Raw genomic sequence first — 15550 nt, forward strand, 5'->3', positions numbered from 1 at the left:
GTCTTCAATATTCGTTTAGCTTTGTTGTTACTTGTGATAGTGGGCAGCTGGATCCAAAGGTTCCAAAATTGTCCGGGAACCGTTTTCTGTACTGTAATGGATTCGTTTCCGATTATCTTGAAGGTATTTTTCAGCAATTTCAGGTAAACTGAAAACGGAAAAAAATTATTTTCGGCAGTAAACTGTACCAAACGTCTCTTCCCATGCACAGGTTACTGAGCAAATGATAGGATGGTTTTGATGTAATTTTTCGTTATACGGCGAACATGATATCAACAGGAGGATATTACTTGTTGAAAATTTGTAGCAGCGTTTTACATCACTCACATATCTGTTTTGAAAATACGGTGAAAATAATTTACAAAATATATTTCGCTTTTTCGTAATTTAATCTAACCCCGTCAAGCTCCTAGCGGGGCAAAAATGCGATTCACAGACGGGGCAAAAGTGCGATTGATGGACGAGGCAAAAATGTATAGCTAATTTTATACCGCTTTAGAGATGTTGGCCGAAGAAAAACAATGTTTTTCCGCTGATGAAACAAAAAACAAACGTTTGGAAAAGTTTCGATATAACGGAGGCTGCAATACACCAGCGCAAAATAGAAAAGGTGCAAATTGAGAATATTCCTTACCGAAACATAACGGAGGTTGAAGATAATATGGTTTTGTTAGCTACTGTTGTGCTAATTTCATGGATTCGAGCTTCGCCCTTTGGCCCGCTAGTGGGGTAAAAGTGCGAATCTGCACTTGATTAGAAGAAAGCAGAATTTATTTTGCAAAACACTATTACCGCAGATGATTTATAGTTGAATGTGAAGACAGTGAGTTACTGCACCACTATAAAATATATTATGTTGTTGTCCTTCTTTATATCTTACGAAAATGGATGACAACTGCAAACATCGCACTTATGCCTCGCCCTACTCTACCCCAAATTTTTACAAACAACCGGTGCAGACAAAGAGTTTTTCAGCTGCTTGATGGCGTTCTTAACTTCACCTATCGTTGGAGATGGCGCCTCTTTCTCGTTTGTCGAACAAATGAAAGTACTCCAGGTAAAGGTGCTGAAAATGCTAAATGCTGAGGTCTGAGAAGTGCCGACAGTCGATCTGTGATTCTATCTGATTTGGTAACCTCCAGATGTACTTGAGTAGAAGTCTATGCTGGAAGAAGGTACTACGTACGGCCATATTTTTGGAAGCCAAAGTAGATAAGTCTTAGGACCATTTCGTTAGGCAGCGGGTGTGCGCTGAACCCTCCAATCACCGGTTTGTGTTCCTCCTCCTGGCCGATCTGAGCATTAAAATCCCCGATGACGATCTTGATATCATGTTTTGGGCGTATTCACACTCCAACTACGCGTATAATTCCACTTGTCCTCATCGGTACTTCTGAGGTGTGGGGTTTCCACATTGATGATGCTTATATTGAAGAAACGACCCTTGATTCTCAATCTGCACATTCGAGGATTGATTGGCCACCACCCAATCATAAGTTTTCCCATCTCGCCCATCACTATGAAAGCTGTACCCAACTCGTGTGTGTTGCCGCAGTTCTGGTAGATGACATCCTAGGTAACAATTTGAGTTTTATTACATTCCTATGATGGCATTTAAGACCAAAATTAGTCTTGAAGACCACCATAAGAATACAATAAAACTCACATTGTTGCCTGGGATGTCCATCTTTGAATGTACGTACTGTTGAGCTATTCCAGCACACAATTTCGATTGTTCAGGTCCAAATTTCCTTGTTCTTCGTTCATTGCTTAACAGTTTTTCGTGGTGGCGGCTTGCAAGGCCTGCAGCACCAACCCCCTGTTTCGCCGAAGGATCAACGAAGCTCTGAAGAGCCCTCCTTCCCTGCCAGCATACATCCTTGGCTTCCATCGAAGGTTACCCGATCTCCACCAAGGTTGCTCGTAACCCGGCTGGTACCACGGGGAGGAAGAGATAGGAGTTGCTGAATAAGAAGCTGTGAACCACTATTGATTGTAGGGTAAATTTTATGCCCACAGGTGCGCAAGATACCGAATACCGACGGTACGCATTATTCAGTCGTTTACCAGCCGGTTCGACTCCTAGGTTCTTCACAACTCTGACTCGCTCAAGACATGACTCCTTGATTTCATTATCGCAATGGGTGCTTTAGTTCGTGTGAAGGAAAATGACTAAGTATTTAGGATTGTTTAATCAGCGCCATTTTGTAAATTGATTAATAGGGCTTTGCTTTTACAATAGCTTACAGTCCTCAACAGATCGTACAGAGAGAAATATCTTTAGATCATCATCGTATAGTAGCTTGCAGCCCGGTGGGATCACAAAACAAACGTCATTAAAAATATTATTAATAGGCATGGTCCTAGGTTGCTTCCTTGTGAAACTCCATATTGATTGCAAGAACAGTTCGGCTTAGTAGAACCCTAATTTAACTTTGTTGGATTGTCGAGTCAAACGCATAATCGAATAATTTTTTTGGCAAATAAAAATTTTTTGTATGTCATACTTTTGGATTTTATGGGTATCATAAAACACTTACTCTAGCGATTTTTTTTCACCACGAATGATTATTATCGAATCCTAAAGATAATTGGGTCGATGAATAAACTGTACGAAAAGATATATGAAATGTTTTGCTTTTAAAGTTTTCTCTGAATCTTGAGTTCAATTGGAATTTAACATTACAAATAAGACTAACACTGTGACATTTACGCTCGAAGTTAATAATTTTCAAATAAATTATTTTATTTTTAAACTACGAATAATCGAGTTCCGGAAAATCGAACCCCGGATTATTATCGAATTCTCGAATAACGAAGTGTCAGGATAATCGAGTCCAATTAAAAAAAAATAAAAATCCGAAAATTTCAGATCAATTATCGATGACTTAGTGACGACTCGTTGCATAGTTTTTTATCGACTAAATTTTGCATAGTGTATTTTTGATATTTCTAAACATTACAAACGATATGTTGAGTTTTCAACTTCTTTTCATATAGGCATAAATGAGCTTTTTATCATCTTCAGTAACCTCCTAATTCATACCCACCGGCGATTATGTGAACCACTTTGGATAGCCAATTCTACAAATGAAGAAGGTTAAAATGGATGGAATCGACGATTTTTCTTGTTCATACCATTCATTGCCTCCAGTACATATCGTTTCCATTTTGGTTTCTCTCCATCCATTGCATTATTATTCAATCAGTCTTCCTTCCGAAAAGGAACCCATTTTAAGTCTTCGAAATTTGCATGATTCTCCGAAATAATTTCACCCACCAAAAAAAAACTCAATAAGTTCTCCCGGTTCGTCCTTTATTTACGCTTCGTTTCGATTTGTTTTTCTTTTTTATTTTCCGCCACCAATTTGTTTTGTGTATATCCTGCTCTACCACCACCTGTACCACCATCAACCACCGAAATGGCCCAACCGGTAGACGATTACCACGGTATCAATGGGAACGTATCGCTGGACCGTCGTAGCGAAATTGTGCAATCGCCAAACCGGTACGAACTGGCCGGCCTGGTTGGACCGGGCGGCGGCGGCGGCGGCGGTGGCAGTTCGTCGGATCGTTCCAACAACAATTCACTGTCACGTTCCAGCGAAGCCGGAACGTACGACCTGACCAGTGCCGAAGCCAAGGCACGCGGTTTGAACGGAAATGGGCTGCACACCGTGGATGAGAATGTAGTTAATAATAATCATAACAACAATAATAACAACAGCTTTACTCATCATCAATACCAGAACCAACCGTCGACGCCGCAGTACGGTTCGATGACGCTGATTCCGCCGGGTGGAGCGAACGGCATGAACGGCGGTGGCAGCGGAACGCTGCGTTCCATCGATGAGGAAATCAAGAAGAAGAAATGGCCTACCGATAGGGCGTACTTCCTGGCCAAAGAGCTGCTAATGACGGAGCGGACCTACAAGAAGGATCTGGATGTTCTCAATACGGTATGTAAAAATTTATCCCCCTTCTTTTTGTTTTGGTTTTCAGAAATGAGCTTATCTTAGCTTAGCTTAGGTAGACTGCTCGCTGTTGCACTCCGTGATTGGTCGAATCAGTAAGATTGCATAAAGAACCGATTGAATGGTATTTGAGGGTAGAACGACATTCTCATTATGCAACTTCTACTGATTTAATACTTTGGAAATTGACCAATAACGACACCGGTCTTAACCAAGAGCGAAGGAATATTAGTTTGATACTTGGAATTAAATAAAAAGAAAACTATTCCAATTTAATTCTACTATGTATATTTATTCTTGACAGATACGTATTTCGCCTACGACTTGCAGGCTTCCTTAGTGTCTGTGTTCGAAAACAAACACTGTGGAAGCCTGCAAGTCGCAGGCGAAATACGTATCTGTCAAGAATAAATATACATAATAGAATTAAATTGGATTAGTTTTCTTTTTACTTAATTCCAGGTTTCGTATTCTACTAAGACGCTCGAAAAACTTCAGTTTGATACTTGTTGTTGCGAAAGATCGCGGGTTCCACTGAATCTCCTGGGGCACGTCCCCCATTTTCTCGTTAAAATTGAATATAAAATAAAATAATTTCTGAAACGCAGAAGTCCACATGTTTTAATTTATGGTTGTGGTTGAAAAACTTGGGTTTCCTCAATATTTACCTAAATCAAAAATTCACATCATGGACCAAAGAGTAAAGTTTTTCACTAAAATGTAAGTAAATTTCATCAGCCTATAAACTGGAAGAAATAAGGGAAAACGCGGCAAAAAAGTCTCCTCAGAACAAGAGGAAGAACGGAAAAATAAAGAAGAATAATGAGAGAAAAGAAGGAAACGAAGGAACGATAGAAAAAACGAAGAAAAGTAGAAAGAAAATGACGACAAACTGGACAAAAAAGAAGAACAAAATGGAACAAAAATCAGAAAAATGGGATAAAAAAGGAGGAAAAGAAAAGTAGAAAATACGAAAGTAGAAAAATTGAGAAACGAGAACAAAAAAGAGGAAAATGGAGAAAAAAATGAAGACGGAAGACAAATGGGATAAAACGAAAAAGAAACATGGAACATGGTAGAAAAGGAGGAAAACTAGGATATAACAAGAGGAAGAACAGAACAGACGAAAACGAAAAAATAGAAAATGAGTTAAATCGACAGAAAACATGAATTGAGACGGGAAAAAAGGAAAACAGAAGAAAAAAGATGAAAAACGTAACAAAAAAGTGAAAAACAAGGAGCAAAATCAAGACTTAAAACTTCAAAAAACAGGACAGGAAATGAAGAAAAAGAGGAAACAGCGGGCAGTGAAAAGAGAAAACAAGAGATCAAAGGAGGAAAAACGAGAAGAAAATTGAAAAAAGTGACAGAAAAAGTGTGAAAACCGAAGAAAAAGAGGGAAACCCGAACAGAAAGCAAGTGAAATCAAAAGGAAAATCAAGAGTAGCGAGAGAGAGAAAAAAGATAGCGTTTTTCGGAGGAACAGGAAATCGGGAAAAAGAAGTCCAACATGATAAAAAATGAGAATGATTAGACAAAGTGGGATGGGAAACGGGACCGAAAAATAAGGAATGAAAAACTAGGAAAAAAGGGCCAGAAAAAAGCGGAAAAACGGGAGATAAAAAGAAACAAAAACAGAGTAAACGTAACAGAAAAGAACAAAACGGAACATCTTAAGCTAAAACTAAAAGCTAAAAGAAACAGGCGAAGACGAAAATCGAGAAGGAAAGGAGATAAAAGGAGCTAGAAAAAGATGAATACTGAAAATGACGAAAGGAAAAACAAAAAATGAGTGAAAAGCTGGACCGAAAATAGGAGAAATGAGACAGTAAATGAAGAAAACACAGCAATTCAACAGAAAACACGGGCCAAAAAAAAAGAAAAACGAGAGAAAAAGAGGAAAGGTGGAAGGAAAAAGAAGAAAAGTGAGCAAAAACGGTACAGAAAAGAAGAGAATGCAAAACAAAAAGTTTAAAATTTGATGCTGAAAATGGAAAAGAGCAAAATAGGAATAGCAAAGAGGTAAAACGTGTGAGAAAGTAAGACGAAAAATGTCAATCCTGATTTTAAGTAAAAATTCGTCCCTGATTTCGTGTCCACTCCATAGAGCAATTTATCGTCCAATGTCATGTTCAATTTCAAATCCAAGTGCATGTCCGGCAGGCTTCTGCCCTGCTCTGCAAAAAATCTCAATTCACGGCGTTTTACTGGCAAAGCGCAGAAAACGAACCGCCTTGCTCTCGGTCAGCCGGATGTTATCTTCTCCGACGTGACGAGTTTTGTTTTGCTTTTGCAGTGCTTTGCTGCTTTGCTCTGCCGGCGAGTGAGCATCAGTTTGGTTTCATCTTTCTTTTTCTGCCGGAGTACCTGCCCAGTTAGCTTCGAGGTACGATGCTGGTCTAACAAGCTAGTCGTCGTATGTTCGAATCTCGGCTAGGCGGTGCTTGCTAGTTAGAGTCAATAGGATCGTTGCACTGGCCCCGTAATTTTCCTGTACTCTAACAGCCGGCTGCGAAGTCTGTCGATAAAGAAGGGTAATGTCTAAAGACGGTATAAACCCATGGCTTTGCTTTTTTTCTGCCGGAGTGCTACCGAATGCATGCTTTCAAGGTCACGGAGCAAATCGTTTCAGTCCATATATAACTGCCTGTCGCATATTCTCTTTGGGACACGGAGCGAATAGTCTCGTGTCTCCAGTGTACGAAGAAAATATTAACTCTGCTTGTCGTTGTGCTCCTTCTGCGCAAGATGAGTGGTCGTAAGAGAAAACAGTATTCAGGCATCGTTCGGAGAGAGAGGATACGGTTGAAGAGAAAACGAAAGCACTTGATCGTTGTGACAAGCAGATTGCTCTGCCTCTCTATGCATAAGATGAGCAAAATGAAGCCTGCATGTCCGATTTTAAGCCCAAGTCTAATTTATTGTAAAATTTCCAGTTCAATTTAAAATCTGTCAAGTCTAATTAAGATTTCCAATTTCTACGGTAATGCCTAGTCCAGTTCCAACTTGGATTTGAAGTCCAACTGCACGTCAAAAGCCGGAGCTTTAAACCTAATTAACTGAAGTTTTTGGAGCGTCTTAGTAGAATACGAAACCTAAAATTAAAAATGAAGAAAACTAATCCAATTTAATTCTAATATGTATATTTTATTTTATTTTATTGTATTATTGTCGTGAATAAAATCATGAATTTTCGAACTGTTCGAAAACAGACACTGAGGAAGCCTGCAAATCGTAGACGAAATACGTATCTGTCGTGAATAAAATATACATAGTAGAATTAAATTGGATAAGTTTTCTTCTTTTTTAATTTTAGGTAAACCTAATTAACCTAATCGATATTTTTGTGATAAGTTAGGGTACCTATTGTTGTGGTCGTCGGGCCACTGTTATGATCGGGTCATCACGATTTTACAGTTTTAGTAACTCATGATATCTATGATACAACCATTGCAAAACTTCTTACTATGATAGCTAACTTTTCACAATATTGTGAGTTTCAATCGTGTATTCAAAACACCCGTACTGAATTCAGTAACTAAATCTTACAAAAAAAGTTTTCCAGGCGCAATGAACTTTTCTTCAAGAAATGATTCATGAAATGCAATTATCGAGATAAATTTTGAAAATGTATGAAGTGTGTTGTGCTGCACACGAAGAATATAGAAAAATCCCCTCCAGTAAGGTGTTTGGGAAGACTAAGGTGAAATACTAGAAAAGCGCTATTTGTAAAGGTCGGGCCACTTGAGTAGTCATGTTTGGGCTACCATAATTTTAAGCGCAATAATCGCTACAGAATGTCAGTCACGTAAAATGTGATGAAATAAAGCAAAATTATTACGATAAAAACCTAGATTTTTGTTGTTTTACCTTTGTTATACTATAACAAAGGTTTAAAAATTAGTCGAAAAACACGAAGTTGATCCGAGACCCGGAGGGCCGAGTCACATATACCAATCGATAAGGTTCGACGAATTGAGCAATGTCTCTGTGTGTGTGTGTGTGTGTGTGTGTGTGTGTGTGTGTGTGTGTGTGTGTGTGTGTGTGTGTGTGTGTGTGTGTGTGTGTGTGTGTGTGTGTGTGTGTGTGTGTGTGTGTGTGTGTGTGTGTGTGTGTGTGTGTGTGTGTGTGTGTGTGTGTGTGTGTGTGTGTGTGTGTGTGTGTGTGTGTGTGTGTGTGTGTGTGTGTGTGTGTGTGTGTGTGTGTGTGTGTGTGTGTGTGTGTGTGTGTGTGTGTGTGTGTGTGTGTGTGTGTGTGTGTGTGTGTGTGTGTGTGTGTGTGTGTGTGTGTGTGTGTGTGTGTGTGTGTGTGTGTGTGTGTGTGTGTGTGTGTGTGTGTGTGTGTGTGTGTGTGTGTGTGTGTGTGTGTGTGTGTGTGTGTGTGTGTGTGTGTGTGTGTGTGTGTGTGTGTGTGTGTGTGTGTGTGTGTGTGTGTGTGTGTGTGTGTGTGTGTGTGTGTGTGTGTGTGTGTGTGTGTGTGTGTGTGTGTGTGTGTGTGTGTGTGTGTGTGTGTGTGTGTGTGTGTGTGTGTGTGTGTGTGTGTGTGTGTGTGTGTGTGTGTGTGTGTGTGTGTGTGTGTGTGTGTGTGTGTGTGTGTGTGTGTGTGTGTGTGTGTGTGTGTGTGTGTGTGTGTGTGTGTGTGTGTGTGTGTGTGTGTGTGTGTGTGTGTGTGTGTGTGTGTGTGTGTGTGTGTGTGTGTGTGTGTGTGTGTGTGTGTGTGTGTGTGTGTGTGTGTGTGTGTGTGTGTGTGTGTGTGTGTGTGTGTGTGTGTGTGTGTGTGTGTGTGTGTGTGTGTGTGTGTGTGTGTGTGTGTGTGTGTGTGTGTGTGTGTGTGTGTGTGTGTGTGTGTGTGTGTGTGTGTGTGTGTGTGTGTGTGTGTGTGTGTGTGTGTGTGTGTGTGTGTGTGTGTGTGTGTGTGTGTGTGTGTGTGTGTGTGTGTGTGTGTGTGTGTGTGTGTGTGTGTGTGTGTGTGTGTGTGTGTGTGTGTGTGTGTGTGTGTGTGTGTGTGTGTGTGTGTGTGTGTGTGTGTGTGTGTGTGTGTGTGTGTGTGTGTGTGTGTGTATGTCTTTAGTCGTCTGTGTCTCGGAGATGACTGAACCGATTCGTTTGCTATTACGCTTATTTGAAAGGTGTTATCACCTTGTAGATCACTATTGAATGGTTTTGCGGTCCGACATTTTGTTTAAAAGTTATAAGCAAAAATGTAAGAATTACGCGCTATTAGTCTCATTTGGTAGGTAATATAGCCTCATAGATGACTATTGATTTGTTTTTTGATTGGGTGTTCAATTATTGTACAGCATAATAAAAGTTACAATTATTTATAACGATTTTAACCAGATAATTAATCAGATTTCAATTATTTTAGTATCAAACAGGAGGCCTTAACGCTGTGAACATATATGCTAAATCTTATTAGAATTGGACTTACCAGTCAAAAGTTTTTTGAAAAACATTGATGAAATTATTTAAGCAAACTTTACTGATATGAACCAAATAGAAAAAAACGCGATCATGTGCTCTAGCGTAAAAATGCTTAATTTTCCAGGTGGTGTGTCTTTGGAAAAGTTTATTCAAAAAATCTGGCGCAGCTTTTTACACTATTAGGGTGACCGTAAATCTACCTATTAGGGTGATACAAATATTTGTTTTTTTAAATGCGTATAAAAAAGTACAGTGTCTCCACAAAAGTTGTAGAACACAGTAAAATAAGCAACTTTGCTGTACATAGTAACTATCTATCTCTTACTGGTTGCGGAGTGTAACGATTTTTTTTAAAAATGCTGCGAAAATTAAAAAAGTTGAGATATCGAAAAGCGGTTACGTCACAATTTATTTAGATAAGTAATTTTTACACGTCAAAAAAAAATCACTCAAATCGATCCTCTAAGATACTGCGATACACGCACAGTCGCTGAAAACATATGATTTCGAGGAGAGCGCGTTTAAACTATTGTACAGCACTGCACTTCCCTTCAAGTGATCCAACAGTTTTACTGTAAATTCACAACGAGACCACGTACCGAAAAATACTATGGGCTCAACATTTCTAAAGATAAAAGCCTTCTGAAAATGCAAAACAAACAAGTTTTTCGATTTTCCAGTGAGGGTCCCTCTTCAGTTTGTGAATTCAGCTAAAGTACAACATATGACCTCTTTAAGTACTCAAAATTGCAAAAGTAGCTCATTTGTTGACATATAAAGTGTCCAGGGTTACATTGGCCACAGCTGGACACATTCTAGGAACATCTAGGTTCCGAATACATCCCGGAAAACGGACAGTTGCTCACTTAAACCAAACCCCAGAATGTCACAATGCTATTAACTCAAAATAACAAATTATACAAATAAAAGGAAGACATTTTTTGATTGCTTTGGAATATTATACAATTCGTATCAGTATATTACAGTATATCAATATATTACATAGACATGCATATGTATTGATGATAACTATCATAGTGTTATCAAAAAGTTGCGTTCCGAAGGCGTGTCGAATTCTAACTCAAATGACAAATGAGATGGTATAACAAAGGTTCCTTTCACCAATAGGTGGATTAAATCGGGTTTTTTTCATTGCAGTTGTACACTTCGGAAAAGGCGATTGTAGCATTATTGATTTTAGAAGTTTGCCAAAATTTCGCAAAAATGCAATTAAAAATAGGATATTTGTACCTATATGAGCCGTTGTTCACGGAATTAATTCTTTTAATGTCTATATAGAATTTTAATACGTATGTCTTAGATTTTCTGCGGTGGCCCAACCTGTACAACATGGCCCGACTATAACATCATTTTTTTGTTTTCACGTAAATGCCTATAACTTTATTATTTTTCAAGCAATCAGTTCTAAACTTTCCGGAAATATACCTTATTCTTAGACCTTTGCAACGATGTATTTAGATTTCCAAAATTTCTTTTGAAACGAAAGTTGTGGGCGAATTCCAAAACGTGGCCCAACTACGACGACACTGCCCTAATAATAGATTCGCCATCCTACACTAACTCTATTTTTCCGGCCAAAAACGTAAATCTTTTGAAAATTCTGAAAGACCTTCTGTTTATGTCTGGACTGGTTTATTCAGTTAATGCCATTGCACACCTAATTTTATGTATGTTTCTTGTATCATTTTTTCTCAGCCTTCCAATGGAGGTTTCAAATCGAAAATCGGAGGACTCATGGCGAAAACGGCGACTTATTGATAAAATCCAAGATGGCCGCCAAAAACATTTTTACTCGATTTGAAAGCCCTGTTCTTCTTTTTTACAGAAACGGACAATTTGTTAGTTGTTTCATTGCAAATTTATAAAATATCACATGATATAGATTTCAAGGTTTGCTGAAAATTCAACTTTTTTTGAAACTGTTAGGCCCCTTGGCGAACGAGTGGTCCACTATTTTGAGGTATTAGAAATGTAGTTCTCATTTTTTAACCATTTTTAAGCAACCAATTAAGCGCAAAAGTTCCAATATTTAAAGACCTCTTATCAGTAGTGGGCTCGTTTCAACGTTTCTGCACTATTAGGGTGGCCGTGAATTTACCTATTGGGGTGACACGAACTTTTGTTTTCTTTAATAATTTCAAAATAATTTTTTTCTCCAAAAAGTTGCAGAACATACTAAAATAAGCAAGCAAACGGTCCCTAAGTTGATAAGCATTTCCTCTTACCAACGCAAACGTTTTGATTTTCAGAAAAAGTTACAGAAAATTTTAATTACAGTGGTTCCGGGATGAGCTGACACCGGAGGATGTTGAAAACTTGCAGCCTCTGTTTCAGTATTTCGACTCGATGCTCGAACATCACAGCGTTTTTCTGCGCGACCTAGAGCATCGGATACTGCTGTGGGAGGGCCGCGGAGGTCACGAAACTCACCGGATCGGTGATGTTATGCTGAAAAATATGGTTGTTCTTCCGGTAGGGTTTTGACGATGATATTTGTTTGAATTTTTCTTGAAATTAGAGGATTCATTTTTAGATTTACGACGAATACGTCGAAAGTCACCGGGAGGTACTGCAGCGGTTGAACGATCTGTTCGAGAACGACGAACGCTTCCAGCAAACCTATCGGGACTTCGAGCTGCAAAAGGTGTGCTATCTGCCGATTTGCTACTTCGTGTTGAAACCACTGCACCGCCTGTTGCACTATCAGCTACTGTTGGAGCTGCTACTGGAGCACTACGGCGACGACCACTTCGACCGGACCGATTGCCACGGAACGCTGATGATGCTGACGCGTACCACCGAGGTGGTTAGGCGCGAGCTGGCTGCGTCCGAAAATTACACCTTGCTGTGCGAGATTCAGCGTGATTTGATCGGGTTCGATACGCTGGTGCAAACCGACCGGAAGCTCATACGCCAGGGCTGTCTGCTGAAACATTCCAAACGGGGTCTGCAGCAGCGGATGTTCTTCCTCTTTTCGGATATTCTGCTGTATGCATTTAAATCGCCCATCACGCAAACTTTCAAGGTTCTGGGCCACGTGCCAGTGCGGGCACTGCTCACGGAGAATGCGGAACACAATGCGTTTGTGATATTCGGCGGCCAGCGGGCCATCACCGTCAGCGCCGGTACGACCGCCGAGAAGACGCTCTGGCTAGAGGAACTGACCAAAGCAGCGGCTAACGTGAAACACAAACCGCAAACTCAGCTTCCGATGGTGTCCATCAAGTATTGCAGTAAGTTTCTTAATGACTTTAGACAACTTTGGATTGTAATTTATATATTTTGCTCTTTACTTAGCATCATCGGAGGAAAATTTGGAATCTTGTGGATTGAATAGTTCGCTCATTAACACGCCTGCCAAGCCCCCTTCGTCGAGAAACAATACAGCGCTGCATGTATGCTGGCACCGTGGTGTCACCATTTGTCTGGATGATCACCTCCGTGCGGGCCGGGTAAGAGAAATCCCCCCACGATAGTACAGTACCCTCGAATTTGTACCATTATAATTTTTACAGAATCAAATCTCCGGCTATCTGTTGCGGAAGTTCAAGAACAGCTCCGGTTGGCAGAAGCTGTGGGTCGTGCTGACCTCCTTCTGCTTGTACTTCTACAAAAGCTACTCGGATGATGCCGCCCTGGCTAGTCTGCCCCTGCTGGGCTACTCGGTCGGACCGCCCGGCATTCAAGATGCCGTACAGAAGGAGTTTGTTTTCAAGTTGTCCTTCAAAAATCACACCTATTTCTTCCGGGCGGAAAGCGAGCACACCTATCAGCGGTAAGTCGATTCATTGTTTCCTCTATTAAATTTTGTTGGAATTACCTCAATACATGATTGTACGTACAAGTTTTTGGTTTGGGCTTGAAACTTCTTTTAAAACAAACAAAGCAACAGCAATCAAATGATTGTCTCATTTTTCCCCTCCTCCTATGCCTTTAAAAAACAAAAGATGGCTGGAGGTGCTTCGCAGTGCCACCCAAACACAGGACCTCAAGCTGTCCGCCGCTGGAAACAGTAACAATCATCATCATCATCACAGCAACAATAACAATAACAATAACGGAAATAGCAACGCCCCAGCCGCGGCGGCGGCGGCGTCTTCCCAGTAAAACCTCATCACACCACCACAAAACCGCAGTAGGCCAACGGTAACAATTAGGAAACGAAAGTCAATCATAATGCGTTTATAATAATAATTATTATTATTACTATTCATTTTACTTCTGTATTTACAAATTAGTGTGTGCGAGTATCGAATGCGAGCAGCTCTAGTTAGATCGTGTAGGAAAAGCAATGTTGGTTTCTTTATAGTGAAAAGAGAGCTTACTGGAGAAGAAGACAGACAGAACGAGTGCCGATGCGCTTCCTGAAAGGAAGCGAGCGAACGAACCGCGACCGAAATGGTCCTCCCCGCGGGGGGCAGCTGATGATATGATCAATTATAGCGCAGGCGTGTGTTGCACCTGAGTTAAGAGGGGTAACCCATGCGAGACCACCCGGTGGCGGTTCGCTATCATTAGGAGATTTCTTGAATTGAGTTGGGTTTTGGCTCGCATCGAAAAATGAAGGAAGTAGAAAATTTATTACGAACAAAATCATTGCAGAAAAAAAAAATGCCGAATGCCAACTTGGAGAGCCCCAGAAAAATGTCTTAGTGAAGATGACTATTATTTATATATACGTACATATATATTTTTTGCTCTAGAATATGTTTGAAGGTTTCAGTTCTGAAAGAAAGAAAGAAGCAAAAAAGATGGCGGCTGGAATTTACAATTTTACGAATAAAAGTCTTATCCTGCTAAACTACACGTTTTGTTTTGAGAAAGCATTGAAAAACGCCGAATTGAAGAAGCAACATGAATAATAAAAGAGGTATTTCTGATTGGCACGAAATATCGTAAAGAGAGAAAAAAAAGACTTCAAATATGGAAGAATATATCACACAAATGATGGCTGCACCAACGTTACAAAGGTCTAATAACATTTTAAAATAAAAATTCAGGAAACTTAGACGATCCCGGTGGAGATGTAACGCATGTATACATCTCGAAGAAGTCGCTCTATAACTAATGATGGAAATAGCGAGAAACATCAAAACTAATAAATCAGACTCAGAAATACAAAATGCAAGGAATGGAAACAATGGAAAGCAGTATTTCAAACTACCACATTTTTGAAGAAGAAAAAATCAGCAGGAATTTTGCGTTGGATTCAATCATTTCAATTCTATACAATTCCTATCTAACCTGTTGAATAGCCACATATTTCTGCCGCTCGCCCATGATACTGCATGAGGTTTTTGACATTATGACGTCCAAAACGAGACGCAATCTTATCAATGTAACCCACCAATGGAAGACCTGTGTCCGTTGCGGTCCTAAATAGGGTCGCTGACGGTGACTTTATGCTTCAGGGTTATGCTCACACGAACGATCTCGGATGCGTCGTTGTTTCCGATAAGGATATCATCTCTGTGGAGCAGCAAGAAGATTTTGATCCCATCTAGTACAGTTCTTCTTTCACCGTACAGTTAGGCGTTCTTTAAACCTAAGTAACTAGTCCTTGTTGGTGTCTTACTTAACTTTATATAAATACCCATTTGCTCTATATCCGTTTCTTCCCATCAACTATCTGCTTGAAAACCAACTGCTGCCTCTAAAACAAGCGCTGGGGAGAATAGATTGTGGACACCCAGCTTCACCCAGCCAAATCTTCGTAGTGTGTTCGAATCCGGTTATAATTGGCTCCAATTATAGCTTGGTTCGATCCGCAGATCTCTCAGCTTGGATAAAAGATTGCGGTAAACAACCTCTTGAGCGTTGCTTTAATGAACCTCCCTTACATCATCTTCCGCTATTTCCCTTTCACGCCTCACTCCGTTAATTGTGAAAAACTACCGTTATAGAAATTCGCTGGTAATATATTAGATATCATTAGGTAATTATTTTGCGGTCGAACATTTTGTTTAAAATTTTTAAGCATTAATGTGAAGATTACCTGACACGATTTACTCCGAAACCGCTCAACCGATTTCAACAGTTTTAGTATTAAATAAATGGTCTTATTACTGGGAAGTTTTTAGTTTTGGTAAAAACAAACAAGAAGTTCAAAAATTATGCTTAAAAATGTGTTTT

The 15550-nt window shown here is 39.9% G+C and overlaps 1 protein-coding gene across 1 annotated transcript; it reads left to right on the forward strand.

Annotated features, from left to right (window-relative positions):
* The first annotated feature begins 3422 nt into the window (after positions 1 to 3422).
* LOC128739344 (FERM, ARHGEF and pleckstrin domain-containing protein 2-like) lies at positions 3423 to 13525 on the forward strand. The gene is made up of 6 exons (XM_053834824.1): positions 3423 to 3959; positions 11696 to 11890; positions 11952 to 12651; positions 12716 to 12870; positions 12934 to 13193; positions 13366 to 13525. Exons 1-6 carry the CDS (start codon positions 3423 to 3425, stop codon positions 13523 to 13525), a joined length of 2007 nt encoding a protein of 668 aa, XP_053690799.1.
* Positions 13526 to 15550: the final 2025 nt, after the last annotated feature.

This window comes from Sabethes cyaneus, chromosome 3, assembly GCF_943734655.1.
Source record: "Sabethes cyaneus chromosome 3, idSabCyanKW18_F2, whole genome shotgun sequence".
Classification (NCBI taxonomy): Eukaryota; Metazoa; Arthropoda; class Insecta; order Diptera; family Culicidae; genus Sabethes; species Sabethes cyaneus.

Bases quoted from the DNA above. Each gene is read 5' to 3' on its own strand.
- LOC128739344 (XM_053834824.1), top strand. From the start codon at position 3,423: ATGGCCCAACCGGTAGACGATTACCACGGTATCAATGGGAACGTATCG. The intron at 3,960-11,695 runs GTATGTAAAAAT...TTTTAATTACAG, and splicing joins ATCTGGATGTTCTCAATACG to TGGTTCCGGGATGAGCTGAC. The intron at 11,891-11,951 runs GTAGGGTTTTGA...ATTCATTTTTAG, and splicing joins AAAATATGGTTGTTCTTCCG to ATTTACGACGAATACGTCGA.